Source organism: Thermobia domestica, chromosome 6 (genome assembly GCF_964235325.1).
Source record: "Thermobia domestica chromosome 6, izTheDome1.hap1.1, whole genome shotgun sequence".
NCBI lineage: Eukaryota > Metazoa > Arthropoda > Insecta > Zygentoma > Lepismatidae > Thermobia > Thermobia domestica.
In genome coordinates, this window is record NC_137459.1 from 188,983,953 (window position 1) to 189,005,110 (window position 21,158).

Genomic DNA, 21,158 nt, shown 5'->3' on the forward strand with positions numbered 1-21,158 from the left:
ACATTCGTTGTACAAATATCTGTTAGAGTATGTATCTATTAGATTACGATTATCTGTTAGATTACTTAAACGCCAAGGCAAGAACTAATATAAAGTGTATTCGGAACCTTAAAGACAGTTGGAGGAAGAAACATAGAAAAAAATGAAAATGATGTAAGTAAAGATGAGTTGGACTTCGAAGAGAGTGGTTGCTCAATCACTAGTGACGAATCTTGTTTTGAGGAAATATGACAATGACAATGACGATGTGGAAGAAGAAAGCGGCTTATTTTCAGTACAGTTTTACATTGTGTATCTGGAGAAAAAAATAGCAAAGTGCTGGAAGAAAATATATCCAATGTCTCTGTGAATAAATCTTACCCAATCTAATATTTCTCCAACCTAGTAACTTCTCAGCATATTTGTGTTCAATTCTTCAGTGAGTTTGTATATATTGGTAACTTCTTGCCATGTGAGAAACATAGAGAACAACATTGACATAAGAGACGTGAAATTAGAATGAAAGAAATAAAAATAATATTCGGGAAAGAAGAAATTAGGGTCTGTTGGACCTCACAGGAATTGAATTTATTTTCAGCATGGCAGTTAAGGGTTATTGTTTAAACATGTTTTCTACTATTATTCTAATACTGTACTTCACGATATTTTACAAGTTGTAAAAAAAAATACAAGACTAGTAATGAAAAATAGGGCTCTAGTGTTCAACGTTTTCATTCGTTCGTGCTTTAAGCCCCTTTTCTGAAGAAACCTAAAGTCTACTAAGGAAAGAGAAGTCTCATGAAGCCAGACTTGACTGCAAATTATATCGCAACTCATTGATTTTTGCCATTTCAGTGATACCCGTGTGACGGTGAGCATTGTTGTGATTCAATATGAGTTAGATTCTTTGATAAACCTAGTCTTTTGCCTTTATGTATATAGCTAGTTGGCACCGAAACTACTCACAATGTACAGTGGTGGTGGTTTTACCACATGAAAGGTAGTCTGTGAGAACACTTGTCGCATTCCAACAAACTTAAGATGTGACTTTTCGGACAACAATTACATGTGATATTCTTTGGAGGTAACAGTCAGGATATTTACGTTCTTTTTACAGTAGTTTCGTGCTGGAGTGTACTAGTCCAGCCATGTTTTATCAGCTTTAAGAACAGAATTTAAAACTCAGTTTGTTTGTTTGTTTGTTTGTTTGTTTTCAAACCAACATAATTGTCTTTAGAGACAATATCGTTAGGTTTTAGTCAAGTGTCAGCGATCGGAACTTCCAGTTACAGTTTCTTCATGCACAGTACTTTGATCAAAGTGTTAAAAATTAGTTCATCTGAAACGTTTAGAACTTTTGCAATATCTTCAATCTCTAATTGACGATCGTGCAATGTCATATTGTGAACTTTTCATATTGTAATAGATTTTGGTCATCCATCTCGCAGGTCACCTTAGAGGCCTTCACGACCACCTCTAGATTCAGATGTCCACTTATTAATAGCTGAATAGAACAGAGCCGAGTTTCTCAGAATATTTTTCATATCGTTATTCAGTTAAGTTGCCTTCATATTCTTCTTTGTCAAATATTTAATGACCGAATAGTATTCAAAATATGTTAAGAAAAAATAAATGCGCATGCACTTTAATTGCAAAAGATAATTATCACGCCAGCTGGTATTATTTATTTAGAGCACAATGTAAATAAGATAGTTAATAATAATAATAATAATAATAATAATAATAATAATAATAATAATAATAATAATAATAATAATAAACTTTCTTGTTCAAGACCATGTTCACTCCAGTAAGAAATCTACAAGCATCGTAGCTACTGTGTACTTAGTTCTGCTGTAAAATACAATAATTTAAATTGGTAAATCGAAAATTTGTATTTTTGTATTCTATGCTGAATTTGTGAGTGCTTTGAATAAGCTGACAGTGATAGGATTATATCTTGCAGTTCCAAAGTATGCCGCCAGATGACCTTACTAGTAAGGTAATAGAACTGACATCAAAATTATGGGATCCTAGCCAGGGCCGCAACTAGGGGGGGGCAGAGGGGGCACGTGCCCCGGGCGCGTGGTTGGAGGGGGCGCCGGAAAGAAGATATATCAATTGTTTTAAAAATCGCACCCTTTCCCTTGAGGAACTTATTCTAGAGGTTAAAAGAAATCAAAAGTTTTATATATATATATATATATATATATATATATATATATATATATATATATATATATATATATATAGAGAGAGAGAGAGAGAGAGAGAGAGAGAGAGAGAGAGAGAGAGAGAGAGAGAGAGACAGAGACAGAGTCTCATCTAGGTGTAATGTCATACACCTAATATTGCATGCATTTGTTCCCTTTGGCGACCACAGAGAACCCGCCCCCTTTCCTTTTCCTACCACAAGGAGCTGTTTGTTTGTATGATTCCATTCAGAACAGCTCTGAAGTTTAAAACGCTGTTATCAATAGGGGCGGGGGCGAAAAGTTCCCGATTTTTGTTGCTTGCTGGTGGTTGAAGAGTTTAGCTCTGTAATGTTACGCAATTGCTGTAATGTTTTTAAACTAGAGGGCAGTTTTGTGGCGGAAAAGATAATTTACACGCCTCGGTGTATTTAATTGTTTCTTGTACGCCTACCAAGAGATTTTGCGAGTGAAGGCTGTATGAAGCTTTATCTATTAGTTTTGCTTGAGAGCTCTTCGAGGCATTTTGAATTGTTATCTATCAGTCCAACTTATGCTTTATTATGCTTTATTGTTAATTTCAATCATTTTTTACATTAATCGTTTATAATGTATAATATTTACTATACATTAAATAATCTAAATATCTTGATCTATTTATTAATATTTTATGAAGCAATTTCTTTCATATTCAATGAACTTTCTAGTTAATGCACTGTAAAGAGAGATGCTTTGCTCGAATCAGTTTTTTCTATCACTTGTGTGCACCTTAGAGGTGCATATATACAGAAAGAGAAAGTATACAGAAAGGTGCCCAAAAGGTACAGAAAGTGCTCAACTTCGAGAGGTACACATAACAATATAGTGTGGAGTTCTTGTGTGCTTCATTGTTGATGGAAAGTTTTCTTCTTTTCTCCACATCAAAGGATTACACCGAAAAATTTACAGAAATAAAAATAAGCTTTTCATTGTTGCATTGTTATGTTCTCAATGATTTTGGATCGTAAATATTGGTTTTAAAAACATTTCTGATCAGAATTGGCATTTTGCAAACTCATTGATCATCTGATCAACACTCAAACTATAATGAAAAAACTTTGACGCTTTGGAACACCCGTGACATCAATAGTCTCGCGGGCTACAGATGTAGCCCATGAAACTTTCAAGCAGAATAACAATGAGATCCTTTCGATTTTACGTTTGACCACACCCTAAACACGCAGAATGATAGTTGATAGAAAGGTACACAGAACCCTTTGAGTTATCATCTCGAATTACTTTGCGGCAAGGAAAATAAAAACGCTGGGCTACAATGGTAGCCCGCGCGCGTATTGGAGGGTAAAAGTACTTAAAAATCGATATAACTGGTTTCATTAACCCTTAAGTACTATGGACAAAAATAATCACGTAACTACTATGGAACGGTCTGTCAGACCGCATTGTTGCTTCACATTTCCTTAGTACCGGTAATAGTTTCATTGCATATTTTTAAAAATGATATCCTACATATCTTAGTTGCTTATAGAAAAGTAAAACATAGTAATTTCACGATGTAAAAAAAAATAGCTTTATATTTTTAAAACAATGAGAAAGTGAACATGGTCAAAATTTGCAACAATGCTTTCATTGTTATTCTAAAATTGTAATTGTTGAAATATTCAATTTTTTTCTCCGCTTCTATGTAGTCAAAATAACACTAATTTAAAATACACTGTTCTTATAGATGCACTGAGAATAAAAAATATAGTAAAAACGGAGAAAAAACATGGAATTTTAGCTTTTTTAAACTTACAGGAAGGTACTGTTATAGTTGTACTCTTACATTTTTTGTAGTGTAAAGGTAATGAATAAGAATTATTTTTAGTTCTTATATGATTGAGAAAGTAAAGAAAATACGTTTTGACGGTAAAGAAAGTACCGCACTAACTTTTCTGACAGCATGCAATTTCTTCAGGTAGGCACTTATATCTTCTTTTTCTGCACTGCAAGGAAATCGGTACCCCACACCACTGACACGAATGAGTATCTTTGCTTTGCGCTTAGAACTCAGTTGACAGAAGACTATGTTTTCCTTTTGAACTCCTTATGCGCGATGGTGGGAAACTCAGTTTCAAGCTCTTGATTGAAAAACACAGCTCTCGTGGCAGATGTCCGATGAAAAATCTACGTTCTATGTGAGGCCTAATAAGTCCTTTTGCCAACGTTTTCATGAAATCAAGTCTTGTCATCACTGTGGACTTAGCGTAGACTTGATGCAAGACACGCATTGACACCACACGCAACATCCACCAGCATAAAGAAAATTGTCAATGGCTATCGTCTTGTTCGACGACTTGATGTGTAATCTGTACATTTTTGTTTAGAGTATCCACTCCGCCTTTACTCATGTTATAAAATGTGATTATTTCAGATTTTCCAGTCTCTGGGTCATTTTTTGATGTGTGGTGCAAGACGTGCCACACGGTAAGACACAAAACTGCTAATAATCAGTAGATAACGAAAGACAGCTGATCAGCAAAATACTCACGTAACTACTATAGTACGTCTCTGAGACCGCTCGACCCCTCCAGCGCCGCGCACAGGGGATCAATTATAACACGAACTTTACAATATGTAACCATTTGCTAGACAGGAAGGTAGACGAAAAGATTCACTTGTAGTAGTGAGACTGTGGAAAATATAATGATATGAAAAGTCGCAGCGGTCTGAGAGACGGTCCATAGTACTTACGGGTTAAGAATGTTATTTACAGTTGCAATCCATAAGTGATACTTTTCGACTAAACCTTGGGGGGGGGGGGCGCCGAATTGTGTGTTTGCCCCGGGTGACAGAAACCCTAGTTGCGGGCCTGATCCTAGCGGTATATTGGAGAACTTAATGTAGTTAGAGGACTTGTAGGAAAACAAATTCGTTGTCAACCTCAAAAGGTTGATGATAATACTATTCTCAGTGAGAGCATTCTTTTGAAAATGCATCTCCATGACTTTGAAGAAAAGCATCGTTCACTCTATCAGAATCAGCACTATCAATCAAGAGCTACAAATTGAAAGGAAACACCCTGCAGTTCGCTGCTATCAGAGTCTGCTTTTGAGAAAAGTCACAACGTAAAAATTTCGATCATTCCAAACTAACAGGAAAAACTTACGTGATGAGCTAACTCCGCAATTATTTTCATCATGATGCAGGCGTTGTGCTCAAATACTGTTCATTAATGGTAGCCTACTTCTCCCTAATCTTACTTGATCCAAATATTTAAGTCCTCAGAATTCAAGTTTTACGTGAACAGTATAATAACTAGTTTTCTATTTTTAAATTATTTTTCACCATTGTTCTTCAGCACTTTTCCGGCTTATACTTTTCTGTCTCCAGGGTCTGTGGTGAAGCGTTCACATCTGGTGCGTGGGTTTCCTACTTCGATCCCAGCTCGCGCCAAGTAGACTTTGTGGTGGACAAACACGGTGTACATGGGGTTTTCTCGGGGTTCTCCCCTGGTCGAACCCTGGTCTGTCGCGAATTCTCGAACCTTGGTCTGTCGCGCCGAAGACGCGTACGGACCCATCTTTAAGTCAGGCCATATCTGAGAATTATGTTCGGAAATTATGCCTTGTAGAAAATCCCTGACCTTACACATTGCACATTATTGTTACATGCATTTTTGGGTAGCAAATATATGACTTCTATACACTGAATGAACTGCCTCTCCATGGTTTCTAGTGTTCGAAATAACACCCGATGCAATGTAGCATTCCCACGCTTTTGGACAGCCTTAGCTGTGAAACTAAGCACTTTCTCCCGCAAGTCCATACTAACATTTTTTTTTTCTTGATGTCAAGAATCACCTCTCAAACTTAGCGGTGTTTGTTTTCAAAGTACCTTATACAGTAAATAAAATCCTTGATAGTATGTATAAATGCTGCCAAAGCAACAATTTTGCAATGCTACAGTCCAAGACTGATGTCAAAAGAACACCTCAAATGATCTTATACTCAAATTGAGTCATGACTCAATCAAAAGAGAACGAAGCACCAAATACTGGGACACTATGGAATATAGAAGACAATAATTCCGAACACACGTCCGGTACGCATGCCCGAAAGCTAACCAAGAAGGTTTTGAAAAAAAAACTGGATTTTTCGAAGAAGTCCAACCCACCTGGGTCCATATGATTCTTTTTCGGGTTTAATTGGGTATTTTCGGGTTTAATTGTTTTTTCTTTTCGAAATATTTTAATGTCTTCGGGGTAAAAGTGTTAAAATGTGCTTTATATTTCAAAATTATTATTGTCACAACTAGCAACAATTTTCTATTCACTGCTGTTTTGAAAAACTGGCCGCCATTTTGAAATTTTACATTTGATCACCGCCAGAATATATACAGCTACTTTAGAGTCTCTCGTGCTTCTATTCTGAAAATTTAAATTTAAAGGACCGAAAAATTCCGCTTTCTAGCGTGGATATCAGCTATTTTGAGAAAAAAATGCCGCCATTTTGAAATTTTACGTTGGTATGCCGCCAAATCTACACAGAAAATTTAGTGTGTCTCGTGCTTGTACCCTGAAAATTTAAACTTAAAAGCCTGAAAACATTACCCTGTAGTGTGTGTGGTACAGGCAGACGAACGAACAAATGTAGATCGAATCATCCCAGGAGCCTCAGTGACATTCGCCAAATATGAACACAAAATATATTAATTTAAAACAAAGATATATAATTCGTGTTTTATAAAATAAATGTTTCAAAATGTCTTATACGACATAAATATTTCCAGCGTAAAATAAATGATTTTATTGTTGAAGTTCACGTCCGACACTTTGTGCGTTCAATTACGGGAATTACCCGAGCACTTGTTGCAGGACGGTTCATTCCAGAAAATTAATTTTAAAGAATTAACAAAGATAAAATTCATATTTTATAAAGTAAATGTTTTAAAATGTCTTAAATGAAATTAAGCATCTTCCAGCGTAAAATAAATAGTTTTATTGTTGAAGTATTCAGTTCCGATGCTTTGTGCGTTCAATTGCGAGAATTCCCGAGCATTCTTTCGCGACTTTTTTTTTTTTTCGAAAATGTCGCTTTCTATACTGTACATTCAAACATCCGCTAGTAGGGAAAATTGAATTCAGCACTTGAAATAGTAAGCGTTACGTGGTTTCTTCCTATAGTGTTAAAAGGAACTCTGAGCATTAAGCTTCGTAAATTTGACGAGAATTTTTAAGCTATTGCTGGCGTTGATTCTACAAAATGCTTATTTGAAGAGTAGCAACAAATAACTGAACTAAACGGTTGTTGGAAAACCAAATTTTACTGAAGAATATTTGCGTTACCATCAAAGTAATCAAAAATAATACTAATAGTTTTACGAATGCACTACATATTTACTGGTAATACGGACACCTATGACCTTAAAACCGTCAAACGTAAGAGGGATAACGTCCCTCGGCGTCGAAGAGTCGGCAAGCACCATGGGTAAAAAGAAAAAACACCACTAAATTCCTGAGCTCAAGCTAGTGCTATTTGATGTGTCATACGCCCCCTCCCCATTTAAAAAATTGACTTGAATCCAAAATGGCGGATTTCGAGATGGCGGCCATGAATGATATACACTCCAAAAGTCCCGGCCCCTCATCAAACCTCTGTTTCCATCGTCACTTTTACTTTTCGCGTCGATTTTCAAACTTATGCAATTGTCCAAGGACTTTTGACTCACCCTGTATAATTCACATGTAGAGAAAACTCGGGCAAAACCGGGCCCCAAAACGTTTCTATTGTTTCTCAGCATCTATATGGACGGTTTAGCTTGAATTAGTTTTCAAATGCTAAATAGCTTTGTTATTGACACAAAAATGTTTATTTCAGTGAAAAAGCTCATAAATTTGAGAGCAAAAATCCGGTATGCTCTCAAACCCGGTATCCAAAGGGTATGCAAAATCCCGGTTTTGTCCAACCAGGTCGAACAAAACCGGGTACATAGAGAAATAACTATTAAAAAGTTTTCTTTTATAAGAAAAATATGTAATTACTCTAAGAACTAGTACAGTAACCCAGGATACAAGTGAAAAATATGTGAGCCTAAAAAGTACGGAAAATAGAGAGCTAGACTATATTAAACCAATATCATAGAAATAAATAGCTTTAGGTCACGACCTTGTTAAGTCTAAGAACAAAAACCACAAGCAAATGTTTCATCATGTTCGTCCGCATTGCTACAAGGTTCGTGTGCCCATCCTCTACAGTTAAGGCACTGTATTAAGCCTTCCATAGATGTTGATTTGGCATAAAATTCATTACAAAAGATACACGATTCGTCACTTTCCTCGTCATCTTCATCTGATGTTTAACTCTTGAATTCTTTGGATGGTTTCCTTTTCGTATTGTTTTGACAGGTTTTGAGTCAAATTCCTTAAACGGTTTACGCTTTCGATTTTTCTTTTCTTGTTTCTTGGCTTTTTCTGCTTCTTCTTGCTCCAATTCTCGCTTATAAGGGGACAAAGTTAGAATGACTGTCTTCCCACACCTCTTGTCGAAATTATTCACAACTCGTGGGCCTTGTTGTACTAGAGGAGGCATTAATTCTGTTGATGATATTGCAAAAGAAGACACCTGCCTTACAGTCTGCGGTGAGTAACAAGATGGCTGATTATCGACTTGATCGTTGATCTTAGCCATTTTTTGAAGCAATGGTGACGTGTGTGTGGCCTCGAAGTCGACGCCTTGATAGGTCTCTATAACCTTTTGCAAAAAGAGTACATTCTGTAGTAGGTTGTTGACCTTCATTTACTTCCGCATTCACCACATTTTAAGTTTTATATTAACAAAGTTGCTGAAAACGTAATATTTTATACGTAATTTATGAAAATGAATACTCTGATTATATATGCGTAATCCATAAAGGATTCTTATTTATCTTTAATAGTCTATCACTAAATGAAACAAACACATTCAACCGCACACACATTACGAAACGAGTTGTCCGAAACAGAGTACTACCCGGTTCTGTCCGAATGTTGAGGTCCCGGTTTTATTCTACCACGCCATTACTCAGAACTACAGGCCTAGCACCTCTCAAAGAACACAGAAATCCTGATTTGAAAACATGAAATAACAGCAGAAAGAGGTGTTAATATATATTGTATACTTACATAAGTCAATCTTCCAGTGGTTAGAAACAGAACTATATTATCAATGATAGACAAAACTTTTTTACACAAATTCTTCAATGCATCGCCAACAACAAAGGAGCCACTTACTCAGCTTTCTCTGGAGACTGTTTGCAACTAATTCCATGCATTGGCCGGTATAACCACAGCACTGATATAACCAAAAAAAACTCAGGTCCTGATTTTATCCGCCTACCCGGTTTTATCCGACTTGTTCCTATGTTCTAATAAATTGCTTATCAGATTGCTCATGCTCAATGGAAAAATCACGAATCTCGCTAGGATCAGCTTGCTCGTTGCAGTTCTGCTGTAGAAGAGGTAAGCAGGGATGGGACTCAGACAGTTGCCCTTATGGGAGTTCACCGTGATGGGTTGGACTATACCGGGTTATGTTTTCCTTCAACACCCAGGAGTAAATGAAGTTAATATGACATGAGCGTACCACAGGTAGATTTCTAGCTCTACTGACCCAGTGATGGAGGAGTACTTGTAGTCGCTAATGGTAGTAAGCCCAATTAAATCGTTTCAATCAGTAATTAACTGATAGGAGGATAACGGTCCTTCGTGAATCTGAGGGTCTTGAATGTCTGTCCCAGCTTCAGGTGGGTGCCTGTAGGATCAAACTAGTAAGGTACCTACCATAACAAGCCGAGTTGAACTGAACTCAGAAGCTCCCGGCTTGCAAAGCTGTGGAACAGTCTATTGTCGATCCGAGCCTGTTCCTGGCCACCAAATGTAAGATACGCTACTTGCCCAGTGAATTTAATTTAGATCCGGCCAGTAGTTACCGAGAGGTACCACATGCAAGCCGAATTTGGCCTACCCGAGTCTACCCCTGGCCGACCCCAGTTACTAAATATAGGGTTTTCTATTAATTTGGCCATGAACTATTTACCCACTAAATTTGGTTCAGTTCTGACCAATAGTTACTGGGAAATAAAATACCACATATAAGAGAAGCCAACCCAAGCTGAGCCGAACCTGTCCCTGGATGTCCGGCCACCAACTAAGTGATACACATATATACAACTGGAGTAAAACAATCTCCCGTATGCTTATACTGGAAGCTAAGGATGCCTGGGTGAAAACTCGGAGGGAATTCTGATACCGTAATCTCAAAAGTTGAATATCAGTTTCGGCAACTCGGCAAGTTCTATCCGTCTGATGGTCTCCCTGTAGTTGGTGCACTAGATCTGATCGAGTAAACTGTTCTAGATGTTGCCCGTTGTTTAGGCCTAGAGTGCGGAGGCGATACTCCATTTTAGCGAGTTCCATGGTGGTCCAAGGAAATACACGAGTCTGTCCAAGCTCGCTGCCTTCTCTTACCACTTTTTGTCCTTAATTTGATTTTTCCCTGAAAAATCAAGGACATCATCGTGGTTGTGTTGGTTGCTTTCAAGTTGAGTCAGTGCAAAGATTATGAGACACACAAAAAAGTTGGAATCTGAACGACCAAGAATAAAACACGGGTTTCCCACGCCAGGTGATGAGGCTTGTCACTTGGAAATCTACGCTTTTGATTTTAATAATGCAACTTACCCTGTATCATATTTTTTAGAAAGATTAACTTGCTTTGGCTATGATATAATATACAGGGTGTCTCAAAAGTCCCCTCTGTTATTATCAGAGTTACAACAAAATGTAACAGGAAAACCGTCTTCAAATATGTTGTTTTCAATCTAAAGTGAAGGAGTTTTTGAAATCGGACGAGCCGTTTGGGCTGTACACTCTTTATGCGCCCAATGTTAAATGAAACCACAATGTTGCCATTTACCTGAACCCAGAACATAAATGAATGAAGTTACTGTTTCGAATGGGGTCTGGCCATGGACACATTAGCGTAAAAGACAGTAACTTCATTCACTTATGTTGTGGGTTCAGGTAAATGGCAACGTTGCATTTTCATTTAACATTGTCGCATAAAGAGTGTACAGCCAAAACGACTCGTCGGATTTAAAATATCCCTTCACTTTAGACTGAAAATATCATATTTGGAGACTGTTTCCTCTCTTGTATTTTGTTGTAATTTTGATAAGTTACCCTTAGTCAGGAGACTTTTGAGACACCCTGTAGATGTACAAATATTCAAATCAATTTGGATAAGTAAATGATTATTTTTTTTAAAATTAGGATTAGGAATTAGATTCCTGGGCTTTCGGCATCTATGGTCTTAGTAGCTCGTCATGTATGAGGGATGACCCCCTTGGCGATCACACTGCCAGTGGAATTGGAGGGGAAGAAATGAAGAGGCTAGAGACCATTATGTTAGGTACTATTCCGGTATTTGTCTGGTGTGAATGAGGAAAACCCAGTAAAACCTCACTCAGGATGGCTGGCCTCAAAAAGCCCGGAATAAATAGGAGGGAAAAGCTTGTATACCAATACACGCTTTCCCCTCATATCTATTATGCCTATCAATACAAAACTTGGCACACACATTTCTTACCCTCCCCCCTACAGTATTTTTCGAGATACATTTGAATTTAATGCTTTTAGCCGGGGTCAATCCAGAGGGGTCCAAAGTTGATGAGATTTCTGGAGGGAATTTTCCCGACATTCTCCCAATTTTCACTGTTTAAGTGCGTTATGGGCCCAAATACATAGCACTTCTGGTAAGCTTGTTTCATGCTGAAGAGAGTGAACTATAAACCATGACTTTCCAATGAACAGTGTTGATGCAATAGCTATTTTACTGCGAGTCTACGATTTTCTTTATACTAACAGGGTTAATGGGCTCCAGGGGATTACTCGGTTGTCCATGGCACTTTTTTTTTTTTTTATGAACACATCTTTATGTTTATCAAATGGACTACGTTTGATTTGGATGTCCGGATGATAGGTTCATGTCAGTTCCTTGTCAGTGTTTTTTCCATCTCTATACTATCGTTCTGGAATTGAGATTGTAATCTGGATACCTTTCCCGAAATTCTCAGAGTTCATATACTGTGTTTTTAACTTCTTTTAAAGCTGGTATTCACTTTAACACTTTTCCATAAAAACACTGAGCTTAGTATTTCATTGGAAACTGTATCTCTGTTTTTATTACCTCATCCTAAGTTAACCTTGAAATGTCTCTTCACCTGTATGTTTTGCTTTCCATTAATATTTTATTTCCGTGCTAAATTTTAGTTGAGAGCAGGCTTTAAATGATTAAAAGAGCCTATTCAGTTTACCATAAGCACCAGACTGTCACGTGGTCAGGTCAGAAGTCACGTTGCATGCTAAATCTCGTCTGGAGATTCCAAATCCAGATGTAGAGATATTTCAAGCACGTAAACTTCACGTGGGTCATCTTGGGAAATTCGAAGATGTATATACTTTATCGTTATTATTGATTAACTCGAATATCTTTACTCTTGTCAATATTCTATCCATATTTATCTAACGCCATATTCTATTTATACATCGCTTTTATAAAGTAACCAATAAAGTTCTGCCGATTTTTGTGGAGGTCTGTGTTCAGTTGGCCCTTACACCGTCAGTTCAATGCGAATGGAGATACGGAGAAGGTCAGTTGTTGGTGTGGGTATATCCAACATACTACCTGGTTGTGGCAGTTCAGTTACACCAAGAACTTGCGTAAGGACAGAGTGGACATGGGACCTCTACAGAGCGTCGTAAGGCCGTGTATGCTGTAGAGTTCAAACAGGGTCAAACGCCGTTGCAGTGGGGTGGAAGATATGAAGGTCTTTGGTGAAGGTGTCGTGACTACGCGGACAGTGCAGCGGTGGTTTAACAAGTTTAGGAACGGTAAAAAACACTCGAAGACACACCACGTGCCGGACGATTAACACATGTACAAAACTAAATCTTCAGGCAGCAATTGAGGCGAACAGGGTCAGACATGTGAGGAACTGGGACTACAATTTAGTGTGAGTGGAGAAACTATTCGGCAACATCTCCATCAACCTGAAAAGCACTACAAATTGGGTCGATGGGTCCCACATAATTTGACTCCGGGCCAGAAGTTAACGCGAGCAGACACCTGTTCCTTTGCTGTCTCGTCTGACGAAGGAGCCATATCTGGGCAGTGTTGACATGTGATGAGAAGTGGCTCCTGTACGAAGCTCCACGGCGCCGTCATCATTGGTTAGCATCTCATGAATGGGTTCCAAAACAGCCGAAACCAGCACTGCGCCAAAAGAAAGTCCTCCTGTGCGTTTGGTGGACTGCTCGCGTCATCGTGCATCAGGAGCTGCTACCAGCTGGTCAGAACATCAATGAAATTGTGTACTGTCAACAGTTGAGCTGTGTTTAAGAAACTCAAAACTCTTGAGCCAGCATTTATGAATCGCAAAGGTGTCCTCCTGTTACAGGACAATGCTAAGCACCACATGGCTAGAATGACATGGGACAGCATTCTACCCCTTGGATGGGAAACGCTGTTGCATCCGCTATACTCCCCGGACATTGCACCGTCCGATTATCACCTGTTCCATTCTTTTGACAATTACCTTTAAAATGACGTCAGTTCAAATCTCTGGTACAGATTTCATTTGATACATTCCTCGCTTCAGGACCTAGCAAGTTCTACCGCAATAGAATCTATGGCCTTACACAACGTTGACAGAAGGTCGTCGACATTGATGGGGACTATTTTTGATCTTGCAAGTACGTTTCCGGTGACATATCGATATTCGAAGGTTGTGGGTGAAAAAGCGACACAACTTTCTTGATTACCTTTTATAAGCTCTTCACTATGTCTTTGCAATCGCTTTCAATTAGCCATCTCCTTGTTATACTTTTTGAGAAATGTGAACTTCTTTTTTTCACTGATTTTCCATTGACTTTAACGTTCATGTTTCGTGATTTTTTTTTACTATGTCCCATCCATTTGAGGACAATTTGCTTTTGGAATACAGAATCTATAGTCCCTTCTATATTTAAGCCGAATTTCAGCCATCTTCCTCTTTTGGTTCTTAAGATAAGTGGAGGATTTTATTTTTTATTGATTTTTCCTTTGACATTGATGTTTCGTGCTTTTTTGAGTGTTCCATCCATTTTAGGACAATTTGCTATTCGAATATAGAATCTGCATAGTCCCTTCTATATTTAAGCCGAATTTTAACCATCTCCCCCAAAGTCTGTTCCCATCACTGCAACCGAATAGGTCCTTTTCTTTCTCATTATTTAATATCGTACTTGCATTTAGAGTTCTTGACTCTAAATGTCTTAAAGGACGTGTATTTACGTAGCGGTGTTAGTAGTCCTTTTTAGAATTTAGATTATTTCAAGAGTAACATATAAAGAATTATCAATCACATACTTGTAAATTTGATTTACATGACTTCATTTCTCTTTAGGTCTCCTAATAGACCTGCATACTCCTGGACCTGGGAAAGATGGCTACCCAAGCCCTTTCTTTGAAGCAAAATGTGGAAGATTAAATCTCCCTGCAGTTCAACATGTTTTGGCAGCCAAGTGGGCAATCGAAGTCATCAATAACCAGTCTTTGCCACAAGGAGCTCAAATAGGTAAGAAATTTTACACCTGAAATAGATATGTAACTTAACTCAAATAGATATTAATTTCTAAAAAAAAAAAAAATGTCTAGATCCTCAACCGAAGTTATCAAAATAAATTATGTGAAATTTAAAGTTGATCTTTTTGTACCCCCAAAACACGTAAGATATAATACATTATTATCGAAGTATAAGGAGAAAATTACTTAATAGCATTTAGGAACAACACAACTTGTCTGGTAAATTTCAGACACGATGAACTTTGTTTGACAACCTCACATTGCATGTTTAGGTGCTAGTATGACCAAGAGCTTAACAACGTTTTGGGCCTTTAGTTAGTTTCTTGAATTTTCTAAATAATAGAAAAAAGAATGAATCTAAAGAGGAATCCTCTCAGAAATGAGAAGGAAGAAATAAGCAACACGCTATTTTACATATAACATAAATGAAAATTAGTACAGGAGCGGCTCTGTAATGCAGTACAATGTCACGTACCTTCCCAATTAATACGAAAAATAATAATCAATAAAAATAATTGAGCATTTATTCCTGTATAGGAATGAAGGAAAAACCGAACAAGAAATATATATATTTTTTTTTAATGTGGAAACCGCAACCCTGATTGATAGCCATAAGGGATTTAGCAACATAACGTAAATCACAATGCTTAATGTTACTCTCTGCTCACGTTTTTCGGTAGGTTTTTCCTGTGATAGCTTATCGCACAGAACAACCCTTTAAGCGTTTGCCATTACGCATAATGTAATCACTTTTAACTTGACTGAAGTGTTCTCTACCTACCTTCTTGTGGTCGGTGAGAGAGGATAGAAGGTGAGAGGAAGGGAGGAACTTCTTTCAGCACTGAGTTGGTTTTGAGCGCTCCACACGATGAAAATTTGATTAAATATTTGCTTGTCACAGAAAGAAAACTGACTCATATTCTTTCAAGAGCAAGAGGACTCCGCAGTACATGTTCAAAGCATTCTTTGCGACGCTCATTACAAATTATATGAAGGGAAAAATAAAATGCTTTCTTAATGGCCATTACAATTTTGGAATTTAATAACACTTGATGTTTATTTATTGCAATCATTCAGGAAAAAAGTGAATAATCTTGAATTAGATTTTAAATTGATTTACCTACCTCTGAAGTGTTACTGCGAAGACAAGCATGCGAAGTTACAGACAAATATGGAAGTATTAGACTTATAATTCAAATAAATCTTTAAAATGCAAATAAATAGGTAAAAATAGTCAATTGTCGGGTCATGTATGGTAGGTTTAAGGCTGACAATATTCACATGGGTCTCAGTAAATTCAGTTCCCATTACACTTGAGGGATTTTACGCGTATTTTGGAGATTTCTCGTGCATATGTGTTTAGCACACACGTCTTCCGTATGAGATACTGTCGTTCGATTTCTGGCAGGAGCAAGCGTAATTCAGATTCTATGTTAAACAGTAGGTCTAAATCTTGGTGCTGAAAATGAATGGTCGAAGGGGATCTCATTTGCTTCAGAAACGATCGAAATCGAATGCAATCTTGAATTTCGTTACATCATGAAAACATTGTACCCCTATTTTACAAATTAATAAACATAAATACGGGAAATAAAGCTAGTTAACTTTTCATTACGTAGTTTTTTGTCTGTTTCAATTACACTGCTACATTTTTGTATCCGTTTCAGATTAGATTTTTGTATATATTACAAATAATAAATTCGGTTAATGGGCATGTAACTTAACTATTTTTACAGAGTCGATCGAGACATTAAAGTTGCAGTAGTAGTTTGACCAGTATTAGCAACATCAATTACACATTTTCCACTTTATGAATAGTTTGAATTATTTGTTCTAAGTAAAATGTGTTGGGACATACGCTGGATATATGATTATGCAATGGCAATATCGTTATTTTTACTGTAATATTTGTACTTCACATCAGAACTTACAGAATGACTCCAGTGATTTTTCACTTTATATGCGTCAAAGCCAGGAATTGGTTTTGAGAAAATTGATGGAAAATTGGTTCCACTATCATTGCCGATGTGACTTCCCTCTTGCAGAACCTTGCAGCCGCCATTGGATCAATATAATAATGCTACATTATTGATTGAATTAGAACAAGAACCCTAGGAGAATTCTTTCCGTCTTAAAATACAGAAAATAATTCCTGCAATAGAAGTAGTATCATCAACACGTGGACAATTTTCACTAAAAAGATATCACGCTTCTGTCGATGATACTGGAGTCTTCGCTTTCGGGAACATCATCCCTTTCTCTTGGTCTGCCTACTTGCGGCGAAGTCTTCGAGTTCTGCTATATGTGAACAAAGTTTACAAACACCATTGTATAAAATAGCAAACAGACAGACACCTTTCCCATCACAATATCATATCGACCTAGCATATTTACTGAACTTGACAACTTACCATAGCAATGAATATCTTAAATCTTATTCTTTCTTTAGTTCAAGGATCATACTAATATATATCTATATATCTATATCTATCTATCTATCTATCTATCTATCTATCTATATATATATATATATATATATATATATATATATATATATATATATATATATATATATTCAAATATCTATAAAATAATGTTCCTGTCTGTGTAGTTGTAAATGATCTAAAATTAGTAATATGCATATAGTGGTTTGAAATAACGAAAGACACTAAAATATCAAGTCCTAAATTTAGGAAAACTTGGATGCAAACATTGTGAAATTTCCATGTTCTTCCAACTTTCCTGTTTATTTTCCTGTTTCTAATTATTTAAGTTCATTGTTTTATTTAACATCTGATCTTGATATCTCATATGTGCAAAGTTTCCAACAGAAGAAAACTATTCGTGCTCCTTGCCTTCAGCTTCAACACTTAGAATGGGAATCACATCACGAGAACACAGATGGAAGAACTATCTATACAAGGCTCTTAAGAAGTAAATCATGTTAACAGGCTTGTTTTCGAATGTCAAATGTTTCAGCTCAACATGATCCCTAGATTCTGACAGAAATCACATTAAGCTTATAATTGCAACTTAGAAAGCACTTTATTAGAAAATTTACTATAAGTGAAAAAGTTTGTAAACAGAACGCTGCAGCCTAGTTGTTGCGCATCTAATCCTACATTTCCCCACTCCCTTCTCCGCGACGATGATGTTTTGCAGTGTTGCAATCTGGAGGGAGCGGAATGGTCTGAGGATTTTCTACGACATTTGAGTGTAAATGCTGTATATTGATTGCACTAAATTTTTAATGCATTTTAATATTTTCTCTTTGAATATTAAATGAATTAAGTAGGATTAGGGGTATTCCTTACCAACGTAATATATGAATTAAAAGGTGGAAAAGTTCGCAATGAATCTTAATGAAAAATAAATAAATAAATGATAACAGAAATCACCTTCTAAATATTTTCCATTTCTCCTTCAGTTTCACTCTCCCACTCATCTGAATCTGTATCGGCCGATGAATCTGAGTCTGAATCGGTTTCACCAAATCTAGTTATCAGTTCATCTACACGCTCATCCATAAGTCCGTCTCTTTCAAAGTAAGAATCTTCAATTTTTTTCACGTGTTCAGAACATTTTACCCATTTCTGTGGTGAATATTCATTAAATAACTTTCCCAGTAATTCTTTCTTTTCATCCAGTGAATCGGAAATGCATTGGCTTGCTTTGCTCTTTATTCCCCCTTCCCCCCCACACACAAGTTCAATAGGATTTAAGTCTGCGTGGTAAGGTGGAAGTCTTATTATAGTGTGCCTCGCGTTTATAAATTTCTTGTCAATCGCGTATTGTTTTACATAACGTACATTTTGAATTCTTATGAAAAATTGTCTTTTGTTCATTCTCCACAATGTATTTACTCTATTCTCCGCTTCAATTTCGGTTTCGTTTATAGGTTTGTCTGTCGCTGATAGCCACTGTATCATGTTGCTTTTAAGTGAAGACATAGATAGTCTTTTATTGATTTGAACATTGTGATAACTGGCATTATCAACGACAACAACGCTGTTTTCGGGAAGATTAGGAAGTAGTTTTTCATCGATCTATTTTGAAAAATTTCTACTGTTCATCTCATCATGATAATCTCCACTTTTTCTGCTTAGATTTGGACAATAATAGAGCATTATCAACAAACCCAAATTCCCCTCCTGCATGGACCATAATAAGACGTGGCCCTTTTCCAACAGTTTCTGTTGCACCTATTTCACTCTTACTTTGCCAACACGCCAGTACTGAATGTGATGCGTGAATGTAGGTTTCATCTCAGGCCGGGCCCGTGAATTAATAATGTGAGGCCCGACTCGAGTTAGCATTTAGGCCCGACCCAAGGGCGCCGATTTCTCTGTAAAGTTGGGGGCATTCAGATGCAGAAGGTATATACATGAGGATTTTAAAGCAAATTGCATTCAAATTATGCCAAATAATGTATATTCATAAATACAATAGGGGGCCTACATGACCTTTGGGACCTCGAACATATAACTAGAGTGATAATTAAATCAAATATTTTAATTGCAACTATACCAAATATTTTGATCCGCACTTCTAGAAGAGGAACTAGCTGAAATAAAAGAAATCGTTGAACGAAGTTTTCTCTACTAGTTATAAGTTGTTATAGTTTTTTTTTTTTTTTTTTTACACAAGTTGTATTTTCGGCCTTGGAAGTTGAATAATTATTCATTCTTACTCAGAAGGATGGGGGGGGGGGGGGGCGCAAAATATTAAACATTATAACACTTGAGACATAGTTTGTACTAACAATAGACTGAAAGCAGCTTATTTGTTGTCTTATATTGACAAAAATACTTTTGTCAACTCGTCTCATTGAAGTAAGACAGAAATATTTCCCTTTCAGAAAGGTGCGCCCCCCGTTCTGTATTCGCCCCTGGTTCAGTATCGTAATGTTCTAGTAGGCTCGGCTGTCAGTTCAGTCTTTAATGTGGAATCCAGAAAATTAAGCCATTCGCCTTTTGGTTTCTCTTCGTTTTAAAGCTTAATAACGAACATACGCAGAATGTACTACCGTAGAATACGAAGAGCTACCACCGCAACGCGTTTTCGAAAGCCGGATTAAATGAAATGGACCACTGATATGAGAATTACGAGTCGATACTGTAGGTATAACGCTACACGGTAATATTTGTCATGTATTTTAGCAGGTGATATTTGTTGTAGCATAAGTTTGCTGAGTTAGTATCACTGGTACTTTCAAGGCCAGATCAGTGGATGGAAGAGTAGTGGGGAGGGTGGTGGAATACGAAGTGCTCCACAGCGATCTGCGCATCTTGGTTTGAAACTTGTCGAGTTATAGTATAATCGACTGTTACTTCAAGTGAATCATAAAATTAGTATATTTTTTTTTAAGTGCAGCATTGCACTGTGTAGGCTAATGGAAGAAATTCCAACTTTAACTAATAAAATATACTCCCTAAATTTTCTCTTTCTTCTCCAGACCTGAGGCTGTTCGATACATGTGGATCGAAAGATGTGGCAATGAGAGATGTGTTTCTAGCTGTGACAAGTGCACTCGATCCTCACGAAGACCTCCCTTTACTTGGTAAGTGAAATTTTATTTATTTATTTATTATATGTGAGCCATATACTAAATCTTTGAAGTCTTGCTCATTGAATTTGGGCCGAGAATACCTATACAGTGGTAAATTGTAGTACTTGAATTTTTCACTAAATTAAATTGTTACCTCGTAACTTTTTTTATTAGCTAGACCATGGTATATCCATCCGTTAGGTATCTCCAAATAATACAAAACCTATATCATTTTCATAAGAATCATCTAGATTTTTTATAAATCTGATGCGAAACAGGGACCACCACAATACACAAGTGGGCAAGTCACCTTGTGTAATTTTACTCTAGTAAACTGAAGCAAAACAAGAAGAAACAAGAAATTGAACTTGAGACTTGCAAAGTTCACAGTTGTTCATAATTGTACTTTTACGCTGTGTCGAATGTTTTGAGCACAAATGTATAAAATGTGTCGAAAGTACTAAAACCAGTAGGTTGGAGCGGACTGCCTTGAGTATTCTGAATGAGTGTGCACGTACAAGGCAGAGAATACGCAAGCATTTTCCCTACATTTTTTTTTAAATACATACACAGTTTTTAAGAAGATTTAACTATACATACGTTGCCACTAAAGGAGTGTTTTATTGCTATGTAAAGATTCATCAGGAATTGAAAAACAAAGGAAGGACAAAACTGCCATACTGCGTGCAGGCTGAGTCGAGTTTGTAGAGGCCAACGGTCAACAAGAAAGAAGCAGAGAGAAAGAAAGAGGGAAAGATTGAGTTTTAGTTGTGGTCGTGGTTTTAAGTAACATCTCCGACG

At 37.0% G+C, this 21,158-nt stretch overlaps 1 protein-coding gene across 4 annotated transcripts in view; it reads left to right on the forward strand.

The window, feature by feature from the left end:
- Positions 1-21,158, forward strand: part of LOC145688367 (metabotropic glutamate receptor 5-like) — a 420,659-nt gene that overhangs the window by 328,124 nt on the left and 71,377 nt on the right. For all 4 annotated transcript variants that reach the window (XM_081762517.1, XM_081762520.1, XM_081762518.1 and 1 more), the window contains 2 exons: positions 14,631-14,801; positions 20,265-20,369. In XM_081762517.1, coding sequence (XP_081618643.1) covers positions 14,631-14,801; positions 20,265-20,369 — 276 coding nt within the window. The remainder of the gene's footprint in view (positions 1-14,630; positions 14,802-20,264; positions 20,370-21,158) is intronic.